Source organism: Populus trichocarpa, chromosome 18 (genome assembly GCF_000002775.5).
Source record: "Populus trichocarpa isolate Nisqually-1 chromosome 18, P.trichocarpa_v4.1, whole genome shotgun sequence".
Taxonomy (NCBI): domain Eukaryota; kingdom Viridiplantae; phylum Streptophyta; class Magnoliopsida; order Malpighiales; family Salicaceae; genus Populus; species Populus trichocarpa.
Genome location: NC_037302.2, coordinates 14,083,743 through 14,105,109, shown reverse-complemented (window position 1 = coordinate 14,105,109; position 21,367 = coordinate 14,083,743). Strand labels below are relative to the sequence as shown.

At 34.4% G+C, this 21,367-nt stretch overlaps 3 protein-coding genes across 5 annotated transcripts; 2 read left to right on the top strand and 1 right to left on the bottom strand.

Moving 5' to 3' along the window:
• The first annotated feature begins 2,285 nt into the window (after positions 1-2,285).
• Positions 2,286-5,950, top strand: LOC7470096 (EIN3-binding F-box protein 1). Its single transcript, XM_024589601.2, has 2 exons — positions 2,286-2,630; positions 3,158-5,950. The coding sequence occupies exons 1-2, from the start codon at positions 2,606-2,608 to the stop codon at positions 5,098-5,100; spliced, it is 1,968 nt and encodes a 655-aa protein (XP_024445369.1). The 5' UTR covers positions 2,286-2,605; the 3' UTR covers positions 5,101-5,950.
• A 1,416-nt stretch (positions 5,951-7,366) lies between these two features.
• LOC127904684 (EPIDERMAL PATTERNING FACTOR-like protein 8) lies at positions 7,367-7,821 on the top strand. The gene is made up of 2 exons (XM_052448876.1): positions 7,367-7,457; positions 7,583-7,821. The coding sequence occupies exons 1-2, from the start codon at positions 7,367-7,369 to the stop codon at positions 7,819-7,821; spliced, it is 330 nt and encodes a 109-aa protein (XP_052304836.1).
• A 1,666-nt stretch (positions 7,822-9,487) lies between these two features.
• On the bottom strand, positions 9,488-15,530 carry LOC7470095 (CBL-interacting serine/threonine-protein kinase 24). 3 transcript variants are annotated; one of them, XM_002324615.4, is made up of 15 exons: positions 15,377-15,530; positions 15,010-15,260; positions 14,855-14,917; positions 14,703-14,774; positions 14,455-14,562; positions 14,286-14,360; positions 14,118-14,171; positions 13,458-13,583; positions 12,915-13,004; positions 12,587-12,709; positions 12,169-12,288; positions 11,668-11,784; positions 11,097-11,153; positions 10,903-10,977; positions 9,488-9,976 (listed from the first exon to the last, which is right to left on the bottom strand). In XM_002324615.4, the coding sequence occupies exons 2-15, from the start codon at positions 15,175-15,177 to the stop codon at positions 9,890-9,892; spliced, it is 1,335 nt and encodes a 444-aa protein (XP_002324651.1). In that variant the 5' UTR covers positions 15,178-15,260; positions 15,377-15,530; the 3' UTR covers positions 9,488-9,889. The 3 variants fall into 3 exon arrangements, with proteins under 3 accessions (XP_002324651.1, XP_024445371.1, XP_024445372.1); XM_024589603.2 differs by having other exon boundaries at positions 15,010-15,293; positions 15,377-15,520; XM_024589604.2 differs by lacking the exon at positions 15,010-15,260 and having other exon boundaries at positions 14,855-14,961; positions 15,377-15,498.
• Between the last annotated feature and the right edge of the window lie 5,837 nt (positions 15,531-21,367).

Here is a 21,367-nt window from a genome sequence, read left to right as displayed (position 1 = left end):
ATTTTAAATCATTTGAGTTAAAACATGCTTAACCATTAACTAGACAGTATGCTAGGTTTAATTACTGTGTTATAAAGTAATGCCCAAGTTTAACATTTTACTTAATTTTTATTTTATTTTATTTTATTTATACTTAATAAGTCATCATTATAAAATCGGGCTTTTTTTAAATTAGCCTTCGTTATTTTTTCTGTTTTGCCTTCTTGGTAAGTTTTAGTGACTTTACTTTAGAGTTTGCACCATCAATATAATAAATTATACCATTTCATGATTTGAAAGACTTTCTCCTATAATAAATTACTCATACTGTAACTTCATGAAGGCAAACATTAAATTCACTGCAAAAATTAATGCTATGAAAATACCATTCCTTAAAATGAATTTTTTTTTTTTTTACTTTCTAGGAAAGAAGCACATAAAATGTAAGAGTTTAACCTAGCTAATCATACTCCTCTAAGGCGCGCACACACAGCAATTTATTACGCCCTAGAATTACTCATATTGTATATTCATGAACAGGAATGGAGTAAGAAAAAAAAATTAAAAAGGATCAAATTAAAAGAATTATTTTAAAAAATTTAAAATTTTAATTATTTTATACAAGTAAAGAGATGGGAAAAATTTCCTTGCAGGAGTCGGGACCTACCAGCCCCTCTTCTCCACCATTGTTCATGAATGCTAACATTAAATTCACTGCAAAAATTAATGGTATGATGAAAACAACATTGCATATAAAATGAATTTTTTTTTTTTACTTTATAGGAAAGAAGCACATAAAATATAAGAGTTTAACCTAGCTAATCATGCTCCTCTAAGTTTCCATTTATTTTGAAACCAAGTGTTAATCATCTTATCCCAATCAGTGGACAATATTTCTTCATGCTCGGGCTAGTTGTCAACTCATCCAAAAAAAAGTAAAGCACACGTATTCAACCTCTTTGATTACCCCCCATGATGTCCATATCCTCTACTAAAGTTGTTGTATTAATCTGTAAAGCAAGGTTGATTAGGGAGAAGATTAGTGAAAAGCTAGACAAATCCAGTCGTATTTTTCTCAAATCCCAAGTCCCATTGTCCAATATGAGAAGCTCGAAGAAACGTGACATGACTGTCACTAGATGTTGGCCATGGCCATATACAATTAATCCACATTTTGCTAGCTGCAAAATGGGTGCACTTGCACTACTTGGCCCTTTAAACCCATCGTACCATACCTGTCACTTGCATTGAATTTAAACCTCACCTAATTCTGCGGGTTAATATGGTAATCCAATGATCTAGGCTAATTTTTGTATCGAATTGATTTTTCATTGATTAACTCATAACCTGAAAATCTAATCAAAATATGAATATGAGACTGGATTTGTTTTAATGTTTATTTAAAAAAACATATAATTTTAATTTTTTTAAAAAAACTTTTTATAACAACATAATTTTAAATTAATCATGTCAACTTAAATTAACGTACCTAATTTATAATCTAAATTATAGATTTTACTCGGGATTTTATAACCTTGATGACTTTAACTTGGAGTTTTAATTCTACATTATTTTATTTTTTATAGATAGCAAAAAATATATATGCCGACATTATTATTTCTCTGTCATATTCTTAGTTTTAGCGCAAAATAGAAATGGATCTAAATATTATACCATTTTCATTGTAAAACCTAAAAAAAAGAAAGAAAGAAACTCTATTTTTATTTGCTTATTGTATACCTTGATGGTCTCCGAGCAACAAATTTACAAGGAATTAGACTTAATTGTCTATATTATTAATTAAATACTTGATTTTATTTGAAAAACTCGTCCTACAATAAATTACATTACATTAATTAAAACATTACTTAATTTTTTTATGTGAAGTTTTTATATATATAAACGTGATATTTGCATCTTTTTTACGAAGAGTCACTCATGCTATTCTCTTCCATATTATAGGTTTTTATGTTCTACTTTCCTGTTCCTTCATCTAGCTTAAAAATTAACCATTTATTATATATGAAGGCTACATTTATCACTTATCAGTTGACATGTCGAATTATATAAAAATATTGTAAGATAATTTTGTTAAGTGACTTCATTTTTATATCCATGCAATGAAGAATTCATGAGGAATTGCTTCAAAAACCATGAACCCGTGTCATAATTTCCCAAAACAACGATAATGAAAGAATAAAATAATACAAGAATGGCAGAGGTGGACCATTGGGACCAAAAAGAAAGAAAAGAATAATAATAAAACAGTAAAGAGGAAGGATACATTGCATGTTGGCAAAAGCCAATGAACCTCTCTTTCTGCTAACATTTCTTCGCTTCTTTCATACTATATATTATTGACACAGCACTGCTTTTCTTTCAAACATCTAGCCAAGAAAACCAAGCCCTTCTCTTCTCTCTTTCTCTCCTTTGTTTTCTTTTTTTGCCCTACTTTGTTGGGGTTTCAAGTTGTCTACTTTTTCCCACTCTTGGTGATGCATTCAAGCTTACTTGCTTCAACTCTGATTAGTTTCTTGTTACTTGTTATCAGTTTGTGTGGTTTTTGTGCTGTTAATCAACAAGGCTTCTTCTTCTTCTTCTTCTTCTTCTTTCAGTTGTTTCAGTCATGCCTGCTCTTGTTAACTACAGCGGTAAGTTCTCTTTTTTCCCATTCTTTGGTGTTTTTGGCTTTTGCTTGTGTTTTTTAAGGTTTAGAACTGAATTATGTTTGTTGGGTTGGTGGTGTTTGATTTGAGGTATATTATAATCTTTTCTGTTAGGATTGGATTCTTGGTATGAAAATAGTATGTAAAGAAACCAAGTTGGAATACTTTCTTGATTGGTTGTATCTGTCTGCAAACTACTTAGCTTCGTTTGACTTTGGACAAGTAATTTGAGGTTTTTAGATGGAAATTTTGGAAAAGAGGAAACTTTAGGAGACATGTTGGATTGCTGGTGGTTTACTAGTGAATTCTTGAATGAGAGGATTAGATCCTTGAAGAATTTTTCTTTCTGTTGGAAAATCTTGTAAGAGGCTTCGATTTATTTGAAATAAAAATCGAAGCTTGAATTTTGTTGTGTCTGCTTGCTTCCAGTATTGTCATCTTGAATCTTTTGCGAACTACATAGAATCTTTTAGATAGCTTTAGCTTATTGGATCTGTTGATGGATCTTTCAGGAGATGATGAAATCTATTCTGGGGGCTCTCTCTATGCAAATTCCTCAGACCTTGGTCGATTATATTCAATTGGATCCCGTGTGGATGTATATAGCCCTGCTTGCAAGCGGGCTCGCATTAGTGCCCCATTTCTCTTTGGATCATCTGGGTTTGAACAGAATAAGCGACCATCAATTGAAGTTCTTCCAGATGAATGCCTTTTTGAGATCTTCAGACGCGTTCCTGAAGGCAAAGAGAGGAGTTCATGTGCCTGTGTCTCCAAGAAATGGCTTATGCTTTTGAGCAGTATCCGGAGGAATGAATTTTGCAGTAGCAGTGCTGCAGCCGAAGAAAAGGAAACAGTAGCTCCTGTTCGTAATGATGTTGAGATGGTGTCTTGCGAAGAAAACAGGGAAGTTGAGAGTGATGGGTACCTTACCAGGTCCTTGGAAGGAAAGAAAGCAACAGATATGAGACTTGCTGCTATTGCTGTTGGGACAAGCAGCCGAGGGGGGCTAGGCAAGCTTTTGATCCGGGGAAGCAATTCTGTTCGTGGGGTTACTAACCTTGGTCTATCAACAATTGCCCGCGGTTGCCCTTCTCTGAGGGCTCTTTCCTTGTGGAACGTTCCTTTTGTTGGTGATGAGGGTCTATTTGAGATCGCCAAAGAATGCCATTTGCTTGAGAAGCTTGACCTTACCAACTGTCCTTCAATTTCCAACAAAGGTTTGATTGCAGTGGCCGAGAACTGCCCGAATTTGAGTTCTTTAAATATTGAATCTTGTTCTAAGATTGGTAACGAGGGATTGCAAACTATCGGAAAGCTTTGCCCCAAGTTGCAGTCGATCTCTATTAAAGACTGCCCTCTTGTTGGGGATCATGGAGTATCAAGTCTATTATCTTCTGCTTCTTCTGTATTGACAAGGGTGAAGCTTCAGGCCTTGAACATCACGGACTTCTCTCTTGCCGTAATTGGGCACTATGGGAAGGCTGTTACAAATCTTGCCCTCAGTGGTCTCCAGCATGTTAGTGAGAAGGGCTTTTGGGTCATGGGTAATGCTAAGGGTTTGCAGAAATTAATGTCTTTGACAATTACTTCATGCCGGGGAATAACAGATGTGAGTCTTGAAGCTATTGCCAAGGGATCCGTGAATCTGAAGCAAATGTGCCTCCGTAAATGTTGCTTTGTGTCTGATAACGGGTTAGTCGCTTTTGCCAAAGCTGCAGGATCTCTTGAGAGCCTGCAATTGGAGGAATGTAACAGGGTTAGCCAGTCGGGGATCGTTGGTTCACTTTCAAACTGTGGAGCAAAGTTGAAAGCTCTTAGTCTTGTGAAGTGCATGGGAATTAAGGATATGGCTTTCAGAATGTCAGTCTCCTCTCCTTGCAGTTCTCTTCGATATTTGTCCATTAGAAATTGCCCAGGATTTGGCAGTGCCAGCATGGCTATGATAGGGAAACTGTGCCCTCAGCTTCAGCATGTTGACCTAAGTGGGCTTTGTGGAATTACAGATGCTGGGCTTCTGCCACTGTTGGAGAGTTGCGAGGCAGGTCTTGTTAAGGTGAATCTCAGTGGCTGCTTGAGTTTGACCGATGAAGTAGTTTCAGCCTTGGCTAGGCTACATGGTGGAACCCTTGAATTGCTGAATCTGGATGGTTGCAGAAAGATCACTGATGCTAGCTTGCTAGCAATTGCTGAAAATTGTCTGTTTCTCAGTGATCTAGATGTGTCAAAGTGTGCAGTCACTGATTCTGGCATTACTATCCTGTCAAGCGCAGAGCAGCTCAATCTTCAAGTCCTATCCTTGTCAGGATGTTCTGAAGTATCAAACAAGATCTTGCCTTGCCTAAAGAAAATGGGCAGGACCCTGGTGGGATTGAACCTCCAAAACTGCAGTTCAATTAGCAGCAGCACAGTTGAGCTGCTTGTAGAGAGCTTGTGGAGATGTGATATCTTATCATAGTCAGGGAGAAAAACAGATGCTCATTGACTGAATCAAATCAGTGTAATCAAAGGCATTGAACTGGATCAGGAGGTTGATGAACTCCCGTTTGTCTATACATAGAAGGATAAAATTTCATTTAGTTAGTTGGTACGGGTAGCAGCGTTCAGCATAGTTTTTGGCCCATCATCAGTGGGTGCTGCTTGGTTTTCTTCCATGGAACTTTGGCAGTTCACTTCTCCATTCTTTTTTTCTTTTTTTGCAGGCTTCCTTCAGACAGAAAGCTTGTGGTAAATGTTTTTCCCCCATTGATGGGAGGCTTCCCCTTTCATGGCCGTGGTTTCTTGATAATACAGTTACCAAGCTCTATTCCGGATTCCCACTAGTGGCCACTCCATTTCCTATATCATCCCAGGTCCTTGTGCTTTGCTGGATGTAACATACCCGGTGTTTTAGCTTACGTCTTGCATTCCTTTGATGGTTTGTGTCTTGACTAAGCTTTCTTTGTTGCGATCTTATGAAGTCTGCTGAAAACTTTATTGTTTCAAGTGTTTTCTCTAAGAGTCTTTCAGTGCTCGAATCTCTCCTTCGGTGTTGGTTTCGTGGTTATCGTGTGCTCCTCTGTGATCATAGTGTGTTCTCTTTCATTTGCGCTCTCATAAGAGTGGTTTGTATTGGGCAGTTCTATACTGGGGTGCCTCAGATTTGCAGGCTTTGGCGGTGGCAGCTGGTTCATCCCTTGCCAATGACAACTTGTTTTCGGGTGTTTTTTTTTCCCACCAAAGTCCTGGTTTCTGTGGCTTCTCTTTGTATATGAATTGTACTCTGCAACTACTTCAATAAAATGTAATATTTCCTTTTCGTTGTGTAATCCATTTCTGTTGAAAGACTATCAAAGCAGAAATCTCCACCACTAATTCTATAAATTCGATCTAAGATGGCCATGATCTCTGGAAAATGGTGGCAGTACTGATTATAGATTACCAAAAAATGTTAGAAGCAGTGGTGGCAGTGCTTAGATAAGCAGAAACCTGATAAGGTGGTATCAGGATTTGCTGTAGAGGAAGGCACTCATGGTGGTGGCAGTCATAAGAGAGAACACTGTTTATACCATCAACAAAAGTTCCATTAAAGTTTCATGGTTAAAAGAGTATTTCTACTGTGAGTAATACTTGCAATCACATTTACTTGATAGTTTCATACCCAAACAAGATTTGGAAGTGAGGACCAGAGTTAGTACACCACATACAGTGACTCTACATTGTAGAGGCACAGTTGGAAAAACCTTTAAAATGGCTACTGTTTGTTTTTGTCTCCATGGATGGATACTTGTCTAGCATGTAGAATGGGCCTCAATAATGCATGCTAGGGCTACCGAGAGCAATTTGTACCAGGACTACTACCACTCCTAGCTCTACCAGCTATCCTAACTAGTGCTATCTCATGCTAGTGTCTGGTCACCATTTAGGTTGCTTGCAGGTACCAGGCATCAAGGATTAACTTCCTAGCTGTTAAGGTCTTCAGTATCAGAGAGGATTGTGTTGCTGATGAATGATGATTAAGGCAAGTGAAGACATCATAACTCAAACAAAGTTACAATGTCACTACAGTTAATATACACAAACTAAAGAATAATTAATGCTTCTGTCTGCTATTAGAAAACACACACCCCAGGTCCCTCCATCCCAAGTATCAAATCCAAGATCGTTAAAGCTGCAACCTGAGAAACTGTGGGCTAAAGTTGTTTCCTGTAGATGGTTAGAAATCAGAGGGGCGCAGGCATAGAATCATGAACGTAAGTGGGAAAAGGTAAGTAAATTAAAAGCAAAAACAAGTGGAATGATCAAGCAGAAATGGCTAATCTTGTGTCTGGCGATGGAAAACTAAAGGGGTGTCTTTAACTTGGGGGTTAAACTATTTGCCTACTTGCTTGTGTTAAACAGATGATGACAGAAGTACTTAAATAGTCTGAAAAAGGAGTCAAGTCAACCAGCAAAAGATGATAAAAAATGTAACTCCAGTCATTCAAACAGAAACATGAACAGGATTGTAACTATTGCTTGAAATGAGCCATCAAAACAAAGCTACAAGGCCAGCTCTATTGGGACCCCCCAAGCCATACCCCGAACTCAGATTCACTGTATTTTTTGAACTAAACAATTGCAATATATGTGAACATGGAAAGCTACAGGTTCTTAAACGAGAATCATATCATTGTTTCAATAGTTTTCCCTAATCTCTTTGCAGCTCCCTCCTGTTTTTCCTTTTTTCCCATTTGACAAGACTCATGGCTTCGGCGACAGACTCCTCATACGGTATAAGAATTACATTCATTGTGATTCTCTTCTTTTCCCTCACATTTCTCCCTCCTGTCTCAGGTAAAAATTGATCTGGGTTTTTCGGACACTACTAGGCTAAATAACTAACTATTACATCAACAAAAGGGAATTCACAAAAGTCGGTCTTGTTTCAATCTGTGTTGTTTGTGCTTCTTTTTTGGCAGCGGGATCATCAATGCCTTCAAGAGGGAGTGAAGATATGAAGCAAAAGAAAATGGTTCTGGGTTCAAGGCCTCCTCAATGTGTCAATAGGTGCTCTAATTGCAAGCCTTGCATGGCTGCTCTGGTCACTCCTCCCCATCATAAAAACGGTGTCAGGGGACCATCATCATCTAAAGGAGATGAAAGCTATTACTTGCTCTCATGGAAGTGCAAATGCGGAGATAAGTACTTTCAACCTTGAAGTTTGTATACTACCCTAGGATACATTAATGTTAGTATTACATGTAGCTAGACCTAAGTAGTCTCTCCCTAGCATGCCAGGAACCCACCTCCCTCCCTCCCTCCCTCCCTCTCTCTCTCAGGACAGAAGTACTTAGATGTATAATATGGGTGCTGGCTTGCCTTGTCGCAGTGGGTATTCTGTAATTTTTTTCAGGGACATTCAATTATCTTTGATATCTGTCTGGCTATCTCATGAATCTGCCAATACGCAACTGTCATATCTTGAACATTTTAGCATCATGAAAAGCTATATCCAACCATTAAATGCCTCGAAAAACATGCTACACTAATTATGTCTGCAATTATTTCATGTTTGCTCAACTTTGGTTTTTATATATAAATATAAAAAAATAATAGATTAGTTATTTTTATTAAAGTAATATTGTTTTATTCTTTAAAAATAAAGTATTAATGTTGTTTTAGCTATATTTGAACTTGGTTTGGTTTGATTAAATCAATTGAATAATTAAAAATCAATTGAGTGTTATAAAATTAATATTTTTTTTTATTTAGATACCACTTCTGTTCTTATTCCGAAACACCATGCTTCCCTGCCATAGGTCATGTTTCTCCCATTTTTGGGCTCGGAGACATGAGACCTCTAACACGTGTCCAGTCCTGCAATATCTTGTCAAAAATTACCTAAATTCAAAATATTCCATTGACAGTGAAGTAACATGGGGTGATTGGTATTGTACTGTAAATTATTTTTTATTTAAAAATATATTAAAATAATTTTTTTTATATTGTTTTTATTTTTAATTTAAATTTATCAAAAAAATACTAAAAAAACCATTAATTTAGTATTTTAAAAAAATAAATATATTTTAAAAAAACATTGAAATATAGCTGAAAATGCACTTCTAAACTGTCGCCACATGAGACTTGGGTCCTCTCATGCAAGAGAGTACCCCCACTACTTGTCTCCTCACCCATTACAAAAATCCAAAAACTATCTCCTCCAATAAAAAGCTATTGCCAAGGGTTCCGTGTACGGACTTCTCTGATCTACGGAAAGGATGGAAAGGAGAGGAGGAAGAGTGAAGACAAGCTTAGTCAACAGCCATGGTCATGGCAATGTAAAGCAATGACGACGGTCAGGCACGCGAGAAGGGGAAGAACGTAGGGAAGGGTTGTCTGGCACGGCCGATACACGTCGGATTGTAAACCGTCTAGGGAATAAGCAATGGTGTCAACGGAGCTAACTTCAAGCAGGGATTCTGCTGGCTGTATTTATTTTCAAAATACAGGGGGGTGTTTAACCAAGAAAAATATTTTTCTTTTTTATTTTCAGTTTTCTTTCTTTTTTAATAAAGATTGAAAAGTGTGTTCATTTATTAAGAACGATGATGAATTTTTTCAACAAAATAAAAATACATTAAAATCACAACTATTTTTCAATAATCGAATTGCGGGGTATTAATTTTATTTTATTTTGATTAAGAGTTATCAAAGGGAATTATATCATCAACTGAAAAATATATCATATTTATAATAAAAAATAAATTTATGATACTAACTAAAAATGAAAAAGATAAAAAGACAATAATTTTAATTTTTTATATTGTTTATATATAAAGAAAAAAAATCATCGATATGTCTTGTCTTCATTTTTTTAAAAAAAAAAATCTCCGAATAGATTCAATATAAATTTGAAAAGCTAGCATCTATACAGAGGAACTTTGATGACTTTCCTGAACATTAGGATTTCCTTCACATCCAGACTCTGCTTTTGAGAGGGGGCTGGTGCTGGTACACAGGCCTCTCTCTCTCTAGGACATGGCAGGGGGACAAGCAAGGGTTACAAATAGTGCGTCATCTCAGCCTTCAAGTTCTAAAATACAATAGATTTCACATCAGACAAGTCATTTGTAATTTACAAACATTATTATAATATATGAACCAGGAACAAGTACACTGGCATGCCATCAGTGCGTATTTCTGGCAGTTCTGTCGGCAGGATTATCTTCCTTTTTGCCCTTTCTTCTCACTGATTTGCTTCACACCCAAAAGACTGGATCAGCAAGTCATTGTTCGAAGCAGGCAGGAAGTTTTGCACCCTCTGGTGGTTTCCAGATGATATTTTCTAGCTTAGTGCAGAAATTCTTGTAGAACTGCAAAGAAAAGTAAATGGTATAGGTTTTGCCAGTATTGAAGGATAAATGAAGTGATAGCCTTCGATGCTATTACAAAATCTGAAAATATATATATATATATATATATATATATATATAATAATAATAATAGCAACAATAGCAAATTGATCTACCAAGGTCGACAAATTAAAGGGCCTTTAAACTTTTATCAAGATAGCAAACACTCGTAAATTCATGCTAGCTGTCTCACTGCAGATACCTGGGTGAAGGAAAAATTCTATAATATGCGTGAGCTATCCATTATATCATTAGAGCAGGCAGACAAGGAGAAGATGTTTATTTATGTCGAAAGGGGATTCTTAGATTTATTAGCAAACCATAAGAAAATGGGGTTGAAAATTAATCAATTTGTAGGTTAATATTAGAGCTTCAAATGATCCAAACATGGAGAACAGGCTGTGATACGTTGTCAGATGTGAAATAGCCCGTATATGACTTCGTATGCACATATACAAGGTCCAGTGAATGTGCATTTTAACAGTGAAAGCCCAAAAATACTGTGCTGAGGCCATGAGAAGACATAGCAAACATGATCATAGAATAACAAATGAAAAATGAAAAACACATAACAAGCCTGCATTTTCCCCTTTTCAGAACTAACCAGCCTATATTTTGCTAAAATGATATTTTATTTAAGTTGCCTTGGATTCTGCACATTTAATTCCAGTAGGTTACTCTACAAACTTCTGCTGATAGGGGTATAGCACATGCGTTTGCAGGCATCAAGCTCACCCTTCACCCCATCTTTTCCCATGGTTAGATGGGTAGTATTATGCATATGGAGAGTTAGAAAACATTATCATAATCTTAAAAACAAAGAAAAGAGAGTGATTGATTGATTTCTAGATGACGGGACAAAAATTTAAGGATTTAAATGAATTCACCTTGTGATATTCAAGAGTTTCCCCAGAAGCCTTCCGAGCATCTACCATGAAAAGTGATGGAGCAACTTCATAAACCTAAGCATGAATGACAACTGATTTTAGTATAGTTCTTATTCTGAAACCACTGGCACCTAGTTTTTTCAGATTATAGAATTTGGAGAAAGAGAGATATGAAATGAAACCTAGGAAGTTACCTCCAGAACAACTGCAAATTGTCCAGCCTTGTTTTCAGATACTCCTTCAAGTCTTGTCTGTAAGAATTTTTATTTTTTTTTCCAATGTCAATAGAAATGAAATGAAGAAAGATCATTAAATCATATTGCTATCCAACACATCAGAACCCAATGAACCAATAATTAACCGCTAAGCTGTTGCCAGATCAGCTCAGTGGCTGAATTTTCTGGCAACTATTTTTTTGTAGCGGCATGAGCTTGCCTGTGTAATTAGCTTTGTTACTTCCTGGTTTGTATTTTCTCTTTATGAGCAACACTTCCAATTCTTCTCTTATCATTACAACATCCCATTTTCAGATAAAGGGGAAAAAAAATGTTTCCAGGTAATATCCATAGAAATTGCTCAACTAAACCATGCAGTTTTGAGAAGAATTGAGCTACTTGAGACACACAGGCAACTTATTGGTGGTTACTACCAAACTGGGACACATGCAGAACACAATTTGTGGCAGAATAAAAGCACAGAGGACCAAGAACGTCACTGATGATGTTAAATAGGGACTTCATACAAATATAACAAATCAAGTTTTACCTTGTAATTTCGTGTATGGACCTTGAGATTCATTGATTCTGCAACTGCTTCAATTGCTGAAATTATATCTTTTGCAGGTTTGCGTGATACAAAACGAGTTTGTCGTTTTATATAATCCTGTCAGATAAAAAGTGCACCATCAGCCTAGACACATAAAGGCACTTTGAGATGTTATCAGAAAGTGCTTGAACCAAAGGAAAGGATCTAATAACCGCAGCAACTACATAGAAATTAAGCAAGGCGCAAAACAATACAAGAAGATTAATATATTTCACCATTACAATGGCAATGGTGGTGCTGGATATCACAGATAACATTTTCACAGATGGAGAGTTCAGGAAGTAGGACACGTGACACTTGATCGTGTCTCCACTATCTTAATGTTTGCTTTTCTTTTATCAAATTAACTTAGCCTTGAACAAAATTCAAATCCGGAACTATGCACTAGAACAGGCTAGATACTATTTTTGTCCATAAATTGCAGCACAACACTGAAACTACCTGACGTCTGTCGAACAACGCTGATAGATTCAACCCTTGAGACAGGGTAATCATCTCAAATGCATTCATTACCAGAGGACCATCTTCACTGTTCTCCAATTGCTCTGCTACATATTGATCCTGTATTCCCAAGAATTACCAAGTAGAAAGAGAAGTAAAGAGCTTAAAAGGCAGAAAAAAAAATATGTCTGAAGGCCATCATAGAACATTATGGTACCATAAAGAAAAGAACCCACTGAAAAAAAGGGGTATCAGATGATGCACGTTACAATGCATTTGTAATGTTAGCATACACTCAACTTCAGAATTTGGTAGGCTTGCATTAGATGCATGTTACAATGCATTTGTAATGTTAGCATACACTCAACTGCAGAATTTGATAAGCTTGCATTAGTATTTTGAAAGTGATGATACCAACCTCAATGTCATCAAAAACAGCATGAACATCATCCAAATTCACTTCCTCATCTTCCCTATGTCCAACAGGCTCATAGTTTTTCTGAAACCATGGATGTTTTTTAATTCCCTCAATCCCTATACGCTGCAGCAACAGGGAACCGATTTTTTTCAGATGAATACAATTTCATGGATATGAGGTGTTCTTAACTGATATTGAAGTCCTGGCTAATAATAAGTTTCAGACATCATGTGATTCAGATCACAACAGTTTTGCAAGTAGGCATTTAAGTTCCAGTGCAATGTCCCAGATCAATTACAAGGTGGATAGAAGGAAGTAAAACACTCACAGTTTTAGGATTGGGATTGAGTATCTTATCTATCAATGCTTTCGCCCCAGGGGAAAACCAAAATGGACACGAATATTCCGCAGCATTTATCTATGCATCAACCAGAAAACACAGTTAGGAATTGCCACATTATGCTTGGGAAATTATAACTACATAAAGAATTCAAACTTGGCACAACAAGCAAGATTATGCTTTCAGGAATGGAACAAGGTGAACATGGGCTTTTTCACCATTCCCATGCAAGGTTAGGAGAAATGCAAGGGTATCAGTGCACGTTTGGAACTAAAACCTCCAAAAAAGGTGCTCTTGATAAAAACTTGCGCAAACAGAACTGCAAGTGAAGAAAAAGAACAAGTGTGGCAGCTTGAAAAGCTTTCAATCTGCAAATTTTGAACACTTTGTAATGAATAGAAGTGTCCTTGCAGAACTTGATAATAAGTTAGTGAATGATTGCACAAAAGGGAGTTTTAAAAGAATAACTAATTGACAAATACAAAGCACTTTGTTCACTTGTTCAATTCCTCCCGAGAAAAGATAGCTAACCTTTCGGTACAAGGTTGGAAGGTCTGTCTCCTCAAATGGAAGATATCCAGCCATTAGAACAAAGAGGATGACTCCACATGACCACACATCAGCAGCAGCCCCATCATAACCTTGGTGACCAAGCACCTGATAAGCAGTCGTTTACTGTAAGAAATTGTGTTAAGAAAACAGAGGAGCAAAAGTGCACCAGGAAAAAAATGGAAAAAGTTGCATTTATGTTTCAACTACATGAAAATTATGAAAATGCAAATGACTTTCTATAAGAAACAGTGAAGCTGCAGATGAGCCATGCAGAAAAGTTCGTATATAGCAGATGGGAGGAAAAAGTTCCACGGAGAATAAATGAGGTTCAAAAGATCAGTAGCCAATCAACTCAAACATGGTGATGTTCAGTTTTCCACCATCAATATTATCCTCAGCTCAATACAGCATTGTACTTACGTATGAATACAGCAACTCTTTCTCCATAACAGGGAACAAAAGAACAAAAACAGAGAAATATTCTATGAAAGGGATGCATCTCAGGAATAAAAACCATACAACAGTCCAGGGTGTCAAATATTGGCATAGATGGAAAAATTATTGTAATAGAATAGAAGACGTTGGCAAAGGCACAAGGGACCAAATCATATATTTCCTCTTTTCCACTTGAGAATATACCTCAGGTGCAACATAATTCGGGGTTCCACATGTCGTATGAAGAAGTCCAACCCCCTGCATGCAAGTAGAAACAATCACAGACAAACACAGTGAGACAGAGATGAAATTTGTGTGTGCGTGCCCACATGTGTGTATGTTTTATTGAAAGTAAGATAGCCATACGCTTACTTTCTGCGGCAACGCACTCAATCCAAAGTCAGAAACCTTCAAATTTCCAAATGCATCAAGAAGAAGATTTTCAGGCTACACATTAAAAAAAAAAAAAAAGTCGATCACAGCAGGCCCAATCACAAAACAAAGAACTCAAAAAAGCAACTAAACTGCCCGATATATCCACCTTCAGGTCTCTGTGGTACACCCCCTTGCAATGACAATGAGCAACTGCATCAATAAGCTGCTGAAAATACCGTCTCGACTCGTTCTCCTCAAGTCTTCTTTGATGAACCTATCATCCAATCCAATCCAATCCATCCACATTAAACAACAACAACAACAACAAAATCCCTTCACTTATTAGCTAATTATCCGTTAAAACGAAAAAAAACAGCAATCATTTCCTGCTCAAGAATCTAAAAAAAAACTTACAATTTTATCAAATAATTCTCCTCCAGTAACAAACTCTAGAATTATATATATCTTCGTCCGGCTCGCCAAAACCTAGAATCCAATCAATCAATCAAAATAATTAAGCAATAATACCTAACAAAAATTTAAAAAAAAATTAACAAAATAATTACCTCATGCAGCATAACTATGTAAGGATGTCTGACAAGCTTCATGATCGATATCTCTCTTTTTATCTGCAAGCTCAAAAATTTAACCTTATTTACCTCCTCCTGCTAGCCTAAAAAACAAAATTGAGAAAAGGAGAGATTAAGGAGTAATTAGTAACCTGATCAACCATTCTGTGCTTAAGAATGGCGGATTTAGAAAGAATCTTCATGGCGACACTCTCTCCTGTTTCTCTATTTTGAGCAAATTTGACCTTGGCGAAGGTTCCTTCACCAATTGTACGGCCAACTTCATATTTTCCTACCTTTCTCGTTACTTTCTTCATCATTATAAATTATAATTACGATCAGCTCATTCTTTCTTTTCTTTCGCTCTCAATTATCGAATATTCAAAACAGCATGGATCAATTTCTGTGTTTGGTTACAGTGAGAGGAATGAATTTTCTATAATAAGAATAAAATTAAGATAGGAATGAATGCTACTGATGGGAGTAAATACACATATTCAGGCGAGAATCGAATCTTACCGGGAAATGGAACCGCCGGATCGTGCGGAGTGTTTTTTGGGGATTTTTTTTAAAGATGGATGGAGCTCTGAGAGGGAGGTTGGGTTGGGTTCGTTTGGTTTGATTTGATTGGGTTGGGTTGGGTTGGGTTAGTCGTGGTTCGGGTTTTTGATAACTTATAAATTGGAAATGCACTATTTAATTCATAACTTAGTAGTGAACTAGATTATTGGTACCACTGAAAGTGAAATTTTTTAAAAAATATATATATATACTTAAGCATTGTTAATGTATTTTCTAATAAAAAAATAATTATGAAATCAAAATATGATATATATTGAATGATATTTTTTTAATATTAATATGGTAATATATTGGATGATGTTTTTTTAAACATTGAGATGATATATTAGAATGACCCGGGTTAACTTGTCAAATCTTTAACTCGGATCAAGAAACTATGATAACCCTATAAAAAACAAATCAAAATAAATTATGAAATTCAATTCTCAATCAATCCAATATTAAAAGAAGAAATTAAAACATATATATTAAATTAAAAATAAAAACAAAGAAAATACATGAGTCAACTCATGTTAAATTATTAAGCCGATCTGGGTAATGAGATAGGGATAACACTATAGAAAGCAAATCAAAAAAATTATGAAGTCTGATTTCCAATACATCCAATGTTGAATGATGAAATCGAAAAAAAAATCAATTAAAAAAATGATAAAAAAACTCAAGTCGATTCAAGCTAACTTCCTAAACATGTTATGTGAGTCATAAGAGTGGGATAACTTAATGAAGAAAATAAAAAAAAAATCATGAAACTCCATTTACGACATATTCAATGTTGAAAGTTGAAATCGAGAAAAGAAAGATAAATCCACGAGATCAGAATAACTCTACATAAAAAAAATTGAAGAAAAAACATATGAAACTCAATTCCCAAAAAAATATAATATTAAAGGATAAAACTAAAAAAATAAAAAAATTATACTAGGTTATTTAAGGGTGAAATTGAAAAAATATGTATATTAAATTAAAAAATGACTCAAAAATGAACCGAGTCAATTTGGGTCATCTTGTCAAACTCGTAATTCGAGTCATGACATGTGAATAACCCCATAAAAAGTAAATCAAAAGAAAAATTATGAAGCTTGGTTAAAAAATATTCAATTAAAAATAAAACAAAAAAAATAAATAGAATCAATCTTAGTCAACCTATCAAACCCATAATAGAGGTTGGATAGGGTTTTTTTAGTTCAATGAATAAGGTTAGGGGCTATTTAGTTATAAATATAATGGCAAACATGTAAATAATTCCTTCTGTTTTTTCACCAAAGCTTGAGCATGTAAGGTTTTATAAAGTTATTGAGTTGATGATGTAAAGTATAGTTTTTCATGAAGGCAAAGTGATAAAATAATTTTGTATTGTTTTTAACAATAAAATTAAATTTAGTTTTATCAAATTAAACAAATAATAAGATATTTTTTTGGATATTGTGAGAACCTCAATATGAAAAAGCTAATTAAACCAAACTATTTGTGGCCTGTTTATTTTTACGTTTCAAAAGCGCTTTTGAAAAAATTTGAAATTTTTTTATTTGTTTCTTTGCTTCAAGTTAATATTTTTTTGGTATTTTCAAATCATTTTTGATGTGCTGAGGTTAAAAATAATTTTTTAAAAAAATATATTATTTTGATGTATTTTCAAGTTAAAAATACTCTAAAAAACAACAGTATAGTAGAGATATGAAGATGTTGTTTTTGATGTTATAGTTAATTTTATATTTTAATTATTCTTTCTACTTAGCTTTAGGGTTTTTTTTTTTTTTTTTTTGTCAAGACAGGTGGTGTGTTGATTTTTTAACCAGATAATTGAATTATTGACTTTTAAGAAAATATCATGGTTTCTTCAACCTCCCTCTTTATAATAGTTTTCTCTACCTACCCTTTTTATAGGGTAGGGCTAGTTTAGTGCTGTAATTTTAAGAAAACAAATAAGAAATCCTAGTTTTATCCAAGTTGTAGATATTTTGGTAATAATGGACGGAGCAAGGACAACACGAAGAGACATGAAAAGTTGAGAAGGTCAGTGCTGCTCGTATTCTATTGGCAAGACGAGAGAGAACCAGACAGATTCATCTTTCCATGATGGAAACCAGGGGCGACCTGATTTGATGAAGTTGTGATCGTTTGTATTATTATTAGCATGAAAATGCTTCTTGAGGTCTTGGCTTTTACTGGCAAATCACAACGAATCTCCTTCACACAGTTTACCAGGAATTTTCATATCTATATATCTCTCACGATCCACAGTGGAACCACTAGATTTCCATGGATACAAATGCTGCAAGTTTATCTTTCTTCATTTAGCAATATTTTTGGATATTGTTGCCGGATGTCCCAATTGATTGTGCCATCCCCTTTTACCTGGCCTGGATTTGTTTTTTCTGTTTTTCTCCGCAGAGATTGATCGAAGTAGCTTCATGGGCTCCTCCTCGATTTCAAGATGTATTTCTCATTGGAGAAGAAGGAGGAGGAGGAGGATGGTGCTGATACATAAAAATATATAAAAATAATATTTTTTTAATTATTAAAAAAATAAATTCGAAGAGAATGCAAATTGCCGAACTCCATGGCACTAAAAACCAGCATTCCTTTAGCTTTCACAAGAGCACTCCCTCTCTCCATTCATATGCTATCATTTTCGTCAATAAAATAATATTTTCATTAATTGTTTTTGTTTTTAACCTCGACAAATCAAAACAATGAAGAATTAGTACTAAAAATATAATTTTAAATAATAAAATAAAAATAAAAATAGTTGGAGAAGTATTTGTAAAATTCTCAACTTCCTTTTCCTATAAATTGAAAATTCTTCTCCCATCATTAATTATACATAATTATTTTCTTCACATGCAGTGGACTAATATCACCCGGAGGCACTCCTTCCAATGTCCTCCTTTTTATATACCATGTCAGGTATTAGCTTAGGTGATGAGCATCAAGTCATTCGGGGTTAAACTAGGGTGTGAGCGGCATACCTCAACTTCATCAAGAAGATTTTTAATGTTAATGATTTTTAATTTTTTGCTTTTTATTTTTTCATCTATCACATTATTGTTTTAGCTTTAATCTTATTTTTTCTAGATAATTTGTATTATAAAATGAATATAATTTTTATTTCAACTCACAAAATCATTTGAAACAAGAATTTTCCATGCATCGATGTGGAATTGATATAGACTGATATCAAACAAGTTTTTTTTAATGACTTAGAATACGTTTGGGAAATTTCAAAAAAAAATTTTTTTGCTAAAATTTAATATAATTTATATGTTTTAGATCGTTTTGATATGCTGATATTAAAAATAATTTTTAAAAAATAAAAAAATACATGCATTTCGGTACAAAAAGTTATTTGAAAAGCAACCGCAACCATACTGTCAAATACTCTGTTATAAAACTGATATATATATAACCTCTCCTCACAAAAGAGGATAGGCTTTAATGAATATAGAAATATAATAATTTTACCTTAACGTTAATGATTGGAGTTGAATTAGAACAAGACTCGAGTTATATATTAAATAAGTTAATTAAAAAATAAAATAATATTATTTTAAAAAGAATTAATGAATTTGATGCAGTATTATTAATTTTGTTTATATAATATTATTTATTGATTCCACCTAATCAAACAAAGTCAATTTACCATCTAAGTTTTATTTTAAATAAAATGGTATTATTTTAGAAAAAAAAACCTGATTTGAATCACGAGATAGGTTAGCTAAGTTTTGAATCGAATTCTAAGCCAAGATTAATAACAATACTTTAAAGACAATCGAATCTCCTGAGCTAAATTACCAGAAAATAAAAAAAGAAAAATATTCGATAAAATCGGCAAGTATGGGAGCTTTTGTCGCTGCATGGTTCATAGGCGATGCATCTCCGCTTACAAGCAATAGCTGCCACATCTCAACTTCTTATTTGTCTAGAATCTCCCCAATCACAAGGCTACAATATTTCAACGAGAGCGACGCACACAGCGCATAAAAGCCAAAAATGGGATAACAATTAAGAGAGGACGAAAAAATAAAAAATAAATAAAATAACACTCTAGGTGCATCGTTACTCATGTATATTGTCTATTTTACCCCTACATTCATCCACTTGCACCACTTGGCGACGAAAGCAGCACCCCAAATGGGACCCGTAAAAATCTGAAAAGATAGCCACACAATGACTTGACTGGCATGACCTCATAGCACCAAAACTCACCGTTGAATCGAGCCATGGGCTCCACCGCATGGTGCTGGTTTGCGATCTTGGGTCCCGCAATGATAAGGCAGCCTCTCAAACAGTATAGTGGCAAATTCGTAGGAACATGAAGTTTCTATGGGCTTTCATTGCTCCCTAAAACACAGCGGAAAAACCCCGTTGTTTCCCTTTCATGAGCCGCCACCAAATGCGAGTCGGCAGTGTGGCCTCACGTGATGATATTGAATCTGGACCGTCAAAGGGCGTTATGTAATAAAAACAGACGGTTTGTAGCGGATCCTTTCTCACATGACCATGTTTGAGTGGTCCCGCTGTAATGGAATGTTGGCCCCGTACATCGTATATACGGGGAGTTCCTTAGACTTTGTTTGGCAGGTAAAAAAAAAAATATATGACTTGATTTTGCTGGAAAATTTTGTGATGCTAGGGATGGAATTAGTGACTTTTTATTAATTATTTTTTGAGCTCTTGAAGAAAAAACAAACATAAAAAAAAATTATGACTTATAAAGAATGATAAAAATATCTCAGCTTAGAATTTTTCTCTATCTTATTTCTTTGAAATGATCTTAAAAAATAACTAATTGTGTGTCACTAGTTACTCACTAAGTATCATAAATTTTTTAAATTTTACTAAAAATTAAAAATTTTAAAATATTAAAATAATAACATGTTGGATCAACATGGATTAACATACCGAGCTCGCAATCTAAATCATGAGATCAATATAAATCCAAAAAAAAAACTGAAATAAATTATAAAGTTTAATTCTCAATCAACACGATGTTAAAAGATAAAATTAAAAAAAATCCAATTAAAAAAAACCTAAAAAAAATCAATTCGAGTTAAACTTTCAAATCTACAATCCAAGTTATAAAAATAAAGTAATCTCATGAAAAATAAAATGATGTAAATTATAAAATTCAACCTGTAAAATAATTTTTTTAAAAAAAGCTATATTCCAACACCCTTCATTAACAATGAATTCACCTCCTCCTCACCTTTAATTTTTTGTTAATTAATAGTTATTCACGTCTTTTCTTTATTTTCTCTCTATATAGTATGAATATTGAAACAATATGCGGTAGATCAAATTAATAACCATATGCTGTAAAGCTATATTGGGTTAAAGACATGTTAGAAAGCCACACCATAACTGCATGGTAAATTAAATTTAAAATATATAAATAAATTGGGTCTTTAGTCTTTACCATGAATGTTATTAAATATCTATAAATCAAGTTTTATACTATTTATATTCGAAACTCAAATCTAGATCTGAAATAATTATCTAAACTTGACCCGAACTAAAATAAGTATGGATACCCGATCCTAACCTGATTAGGTTTTGAGTACCCATCATATATTAGTAATCCGAACCTAAGATCTAAATTTAGATGTTATCAACTAGAACTATTTAATATATAATTAGCTTGGTATGCATGTATTTTTTTGTATAAAAAAGAACTTTAAGATGATTTATTTATTTTGGGTTAGGTTTTAGGTCAGGTCGAGCATTCTAGTATCCATGCCATTATTCAAAACCTGAATTCTAACCTTCGAGTTTTACCCAAACTCAAGCCGAACCCGATTGGATTTAATTTTTTTTTCACCAATTGGAATTGATATTCAAGGTCTGAGTGAAATTCATATCCCTAACTCTAACAAAAATTAAACCACGTTAAAATTAATAAGAAATTTTTTCTTAATTGATTGATATAAA

Bases quoted from the DNA above. Each gene is read 5' to 3' on its own strand.
- LOC7470095 (XM_002324615.4), bottom strand. From the start codon at position 15,177: ATGATGAAGAAAGTAACGAGAAAGGTAGGAAAATATGAAGTTGGCCGT. The intron at 14,172-14,285 runs GTAAGCGTATGG...ACTTGCATGCAG, and splicing joins TGAGTGCGTTGCCGCAGAAA to GGGGTTGGACTTCTTCATAC. The intron at 10,978-11,096 runs GTAACTTCCTAG...ATTCATGCTTAG, and splicing joins AATTTGCAGTTGTTCTGGAG to GTTTATGAAGTTGCTCCATC.
- LOC127904684 (XM_052448876.1), top strand. From the start codon at position 7,367: ATGGCTTCGGCGACAGACTCCTCATACGGTATAAGAATTACATTCATT. The intron at 7,458-7,582 runs GTAAAAATTGAT...CTTTTTTGGCAG, and splicing joins ATTTCTCCCTCCTGTCTCAG to CGGGATCATCAATGCCTTCA.
- LOC7470096 (XM_024589601.2), top strand. From the start codon at position 2,606: ATGCCTGCTCTTGTTAACTACAGCG. The intron at 2,631-3,157 runs GTAAGTTCTCTT...TGGATCTTTCAG, and splicing joins TGCTCTTGTTAACTACAGCG to GAGATGATGAAATCTATTCT.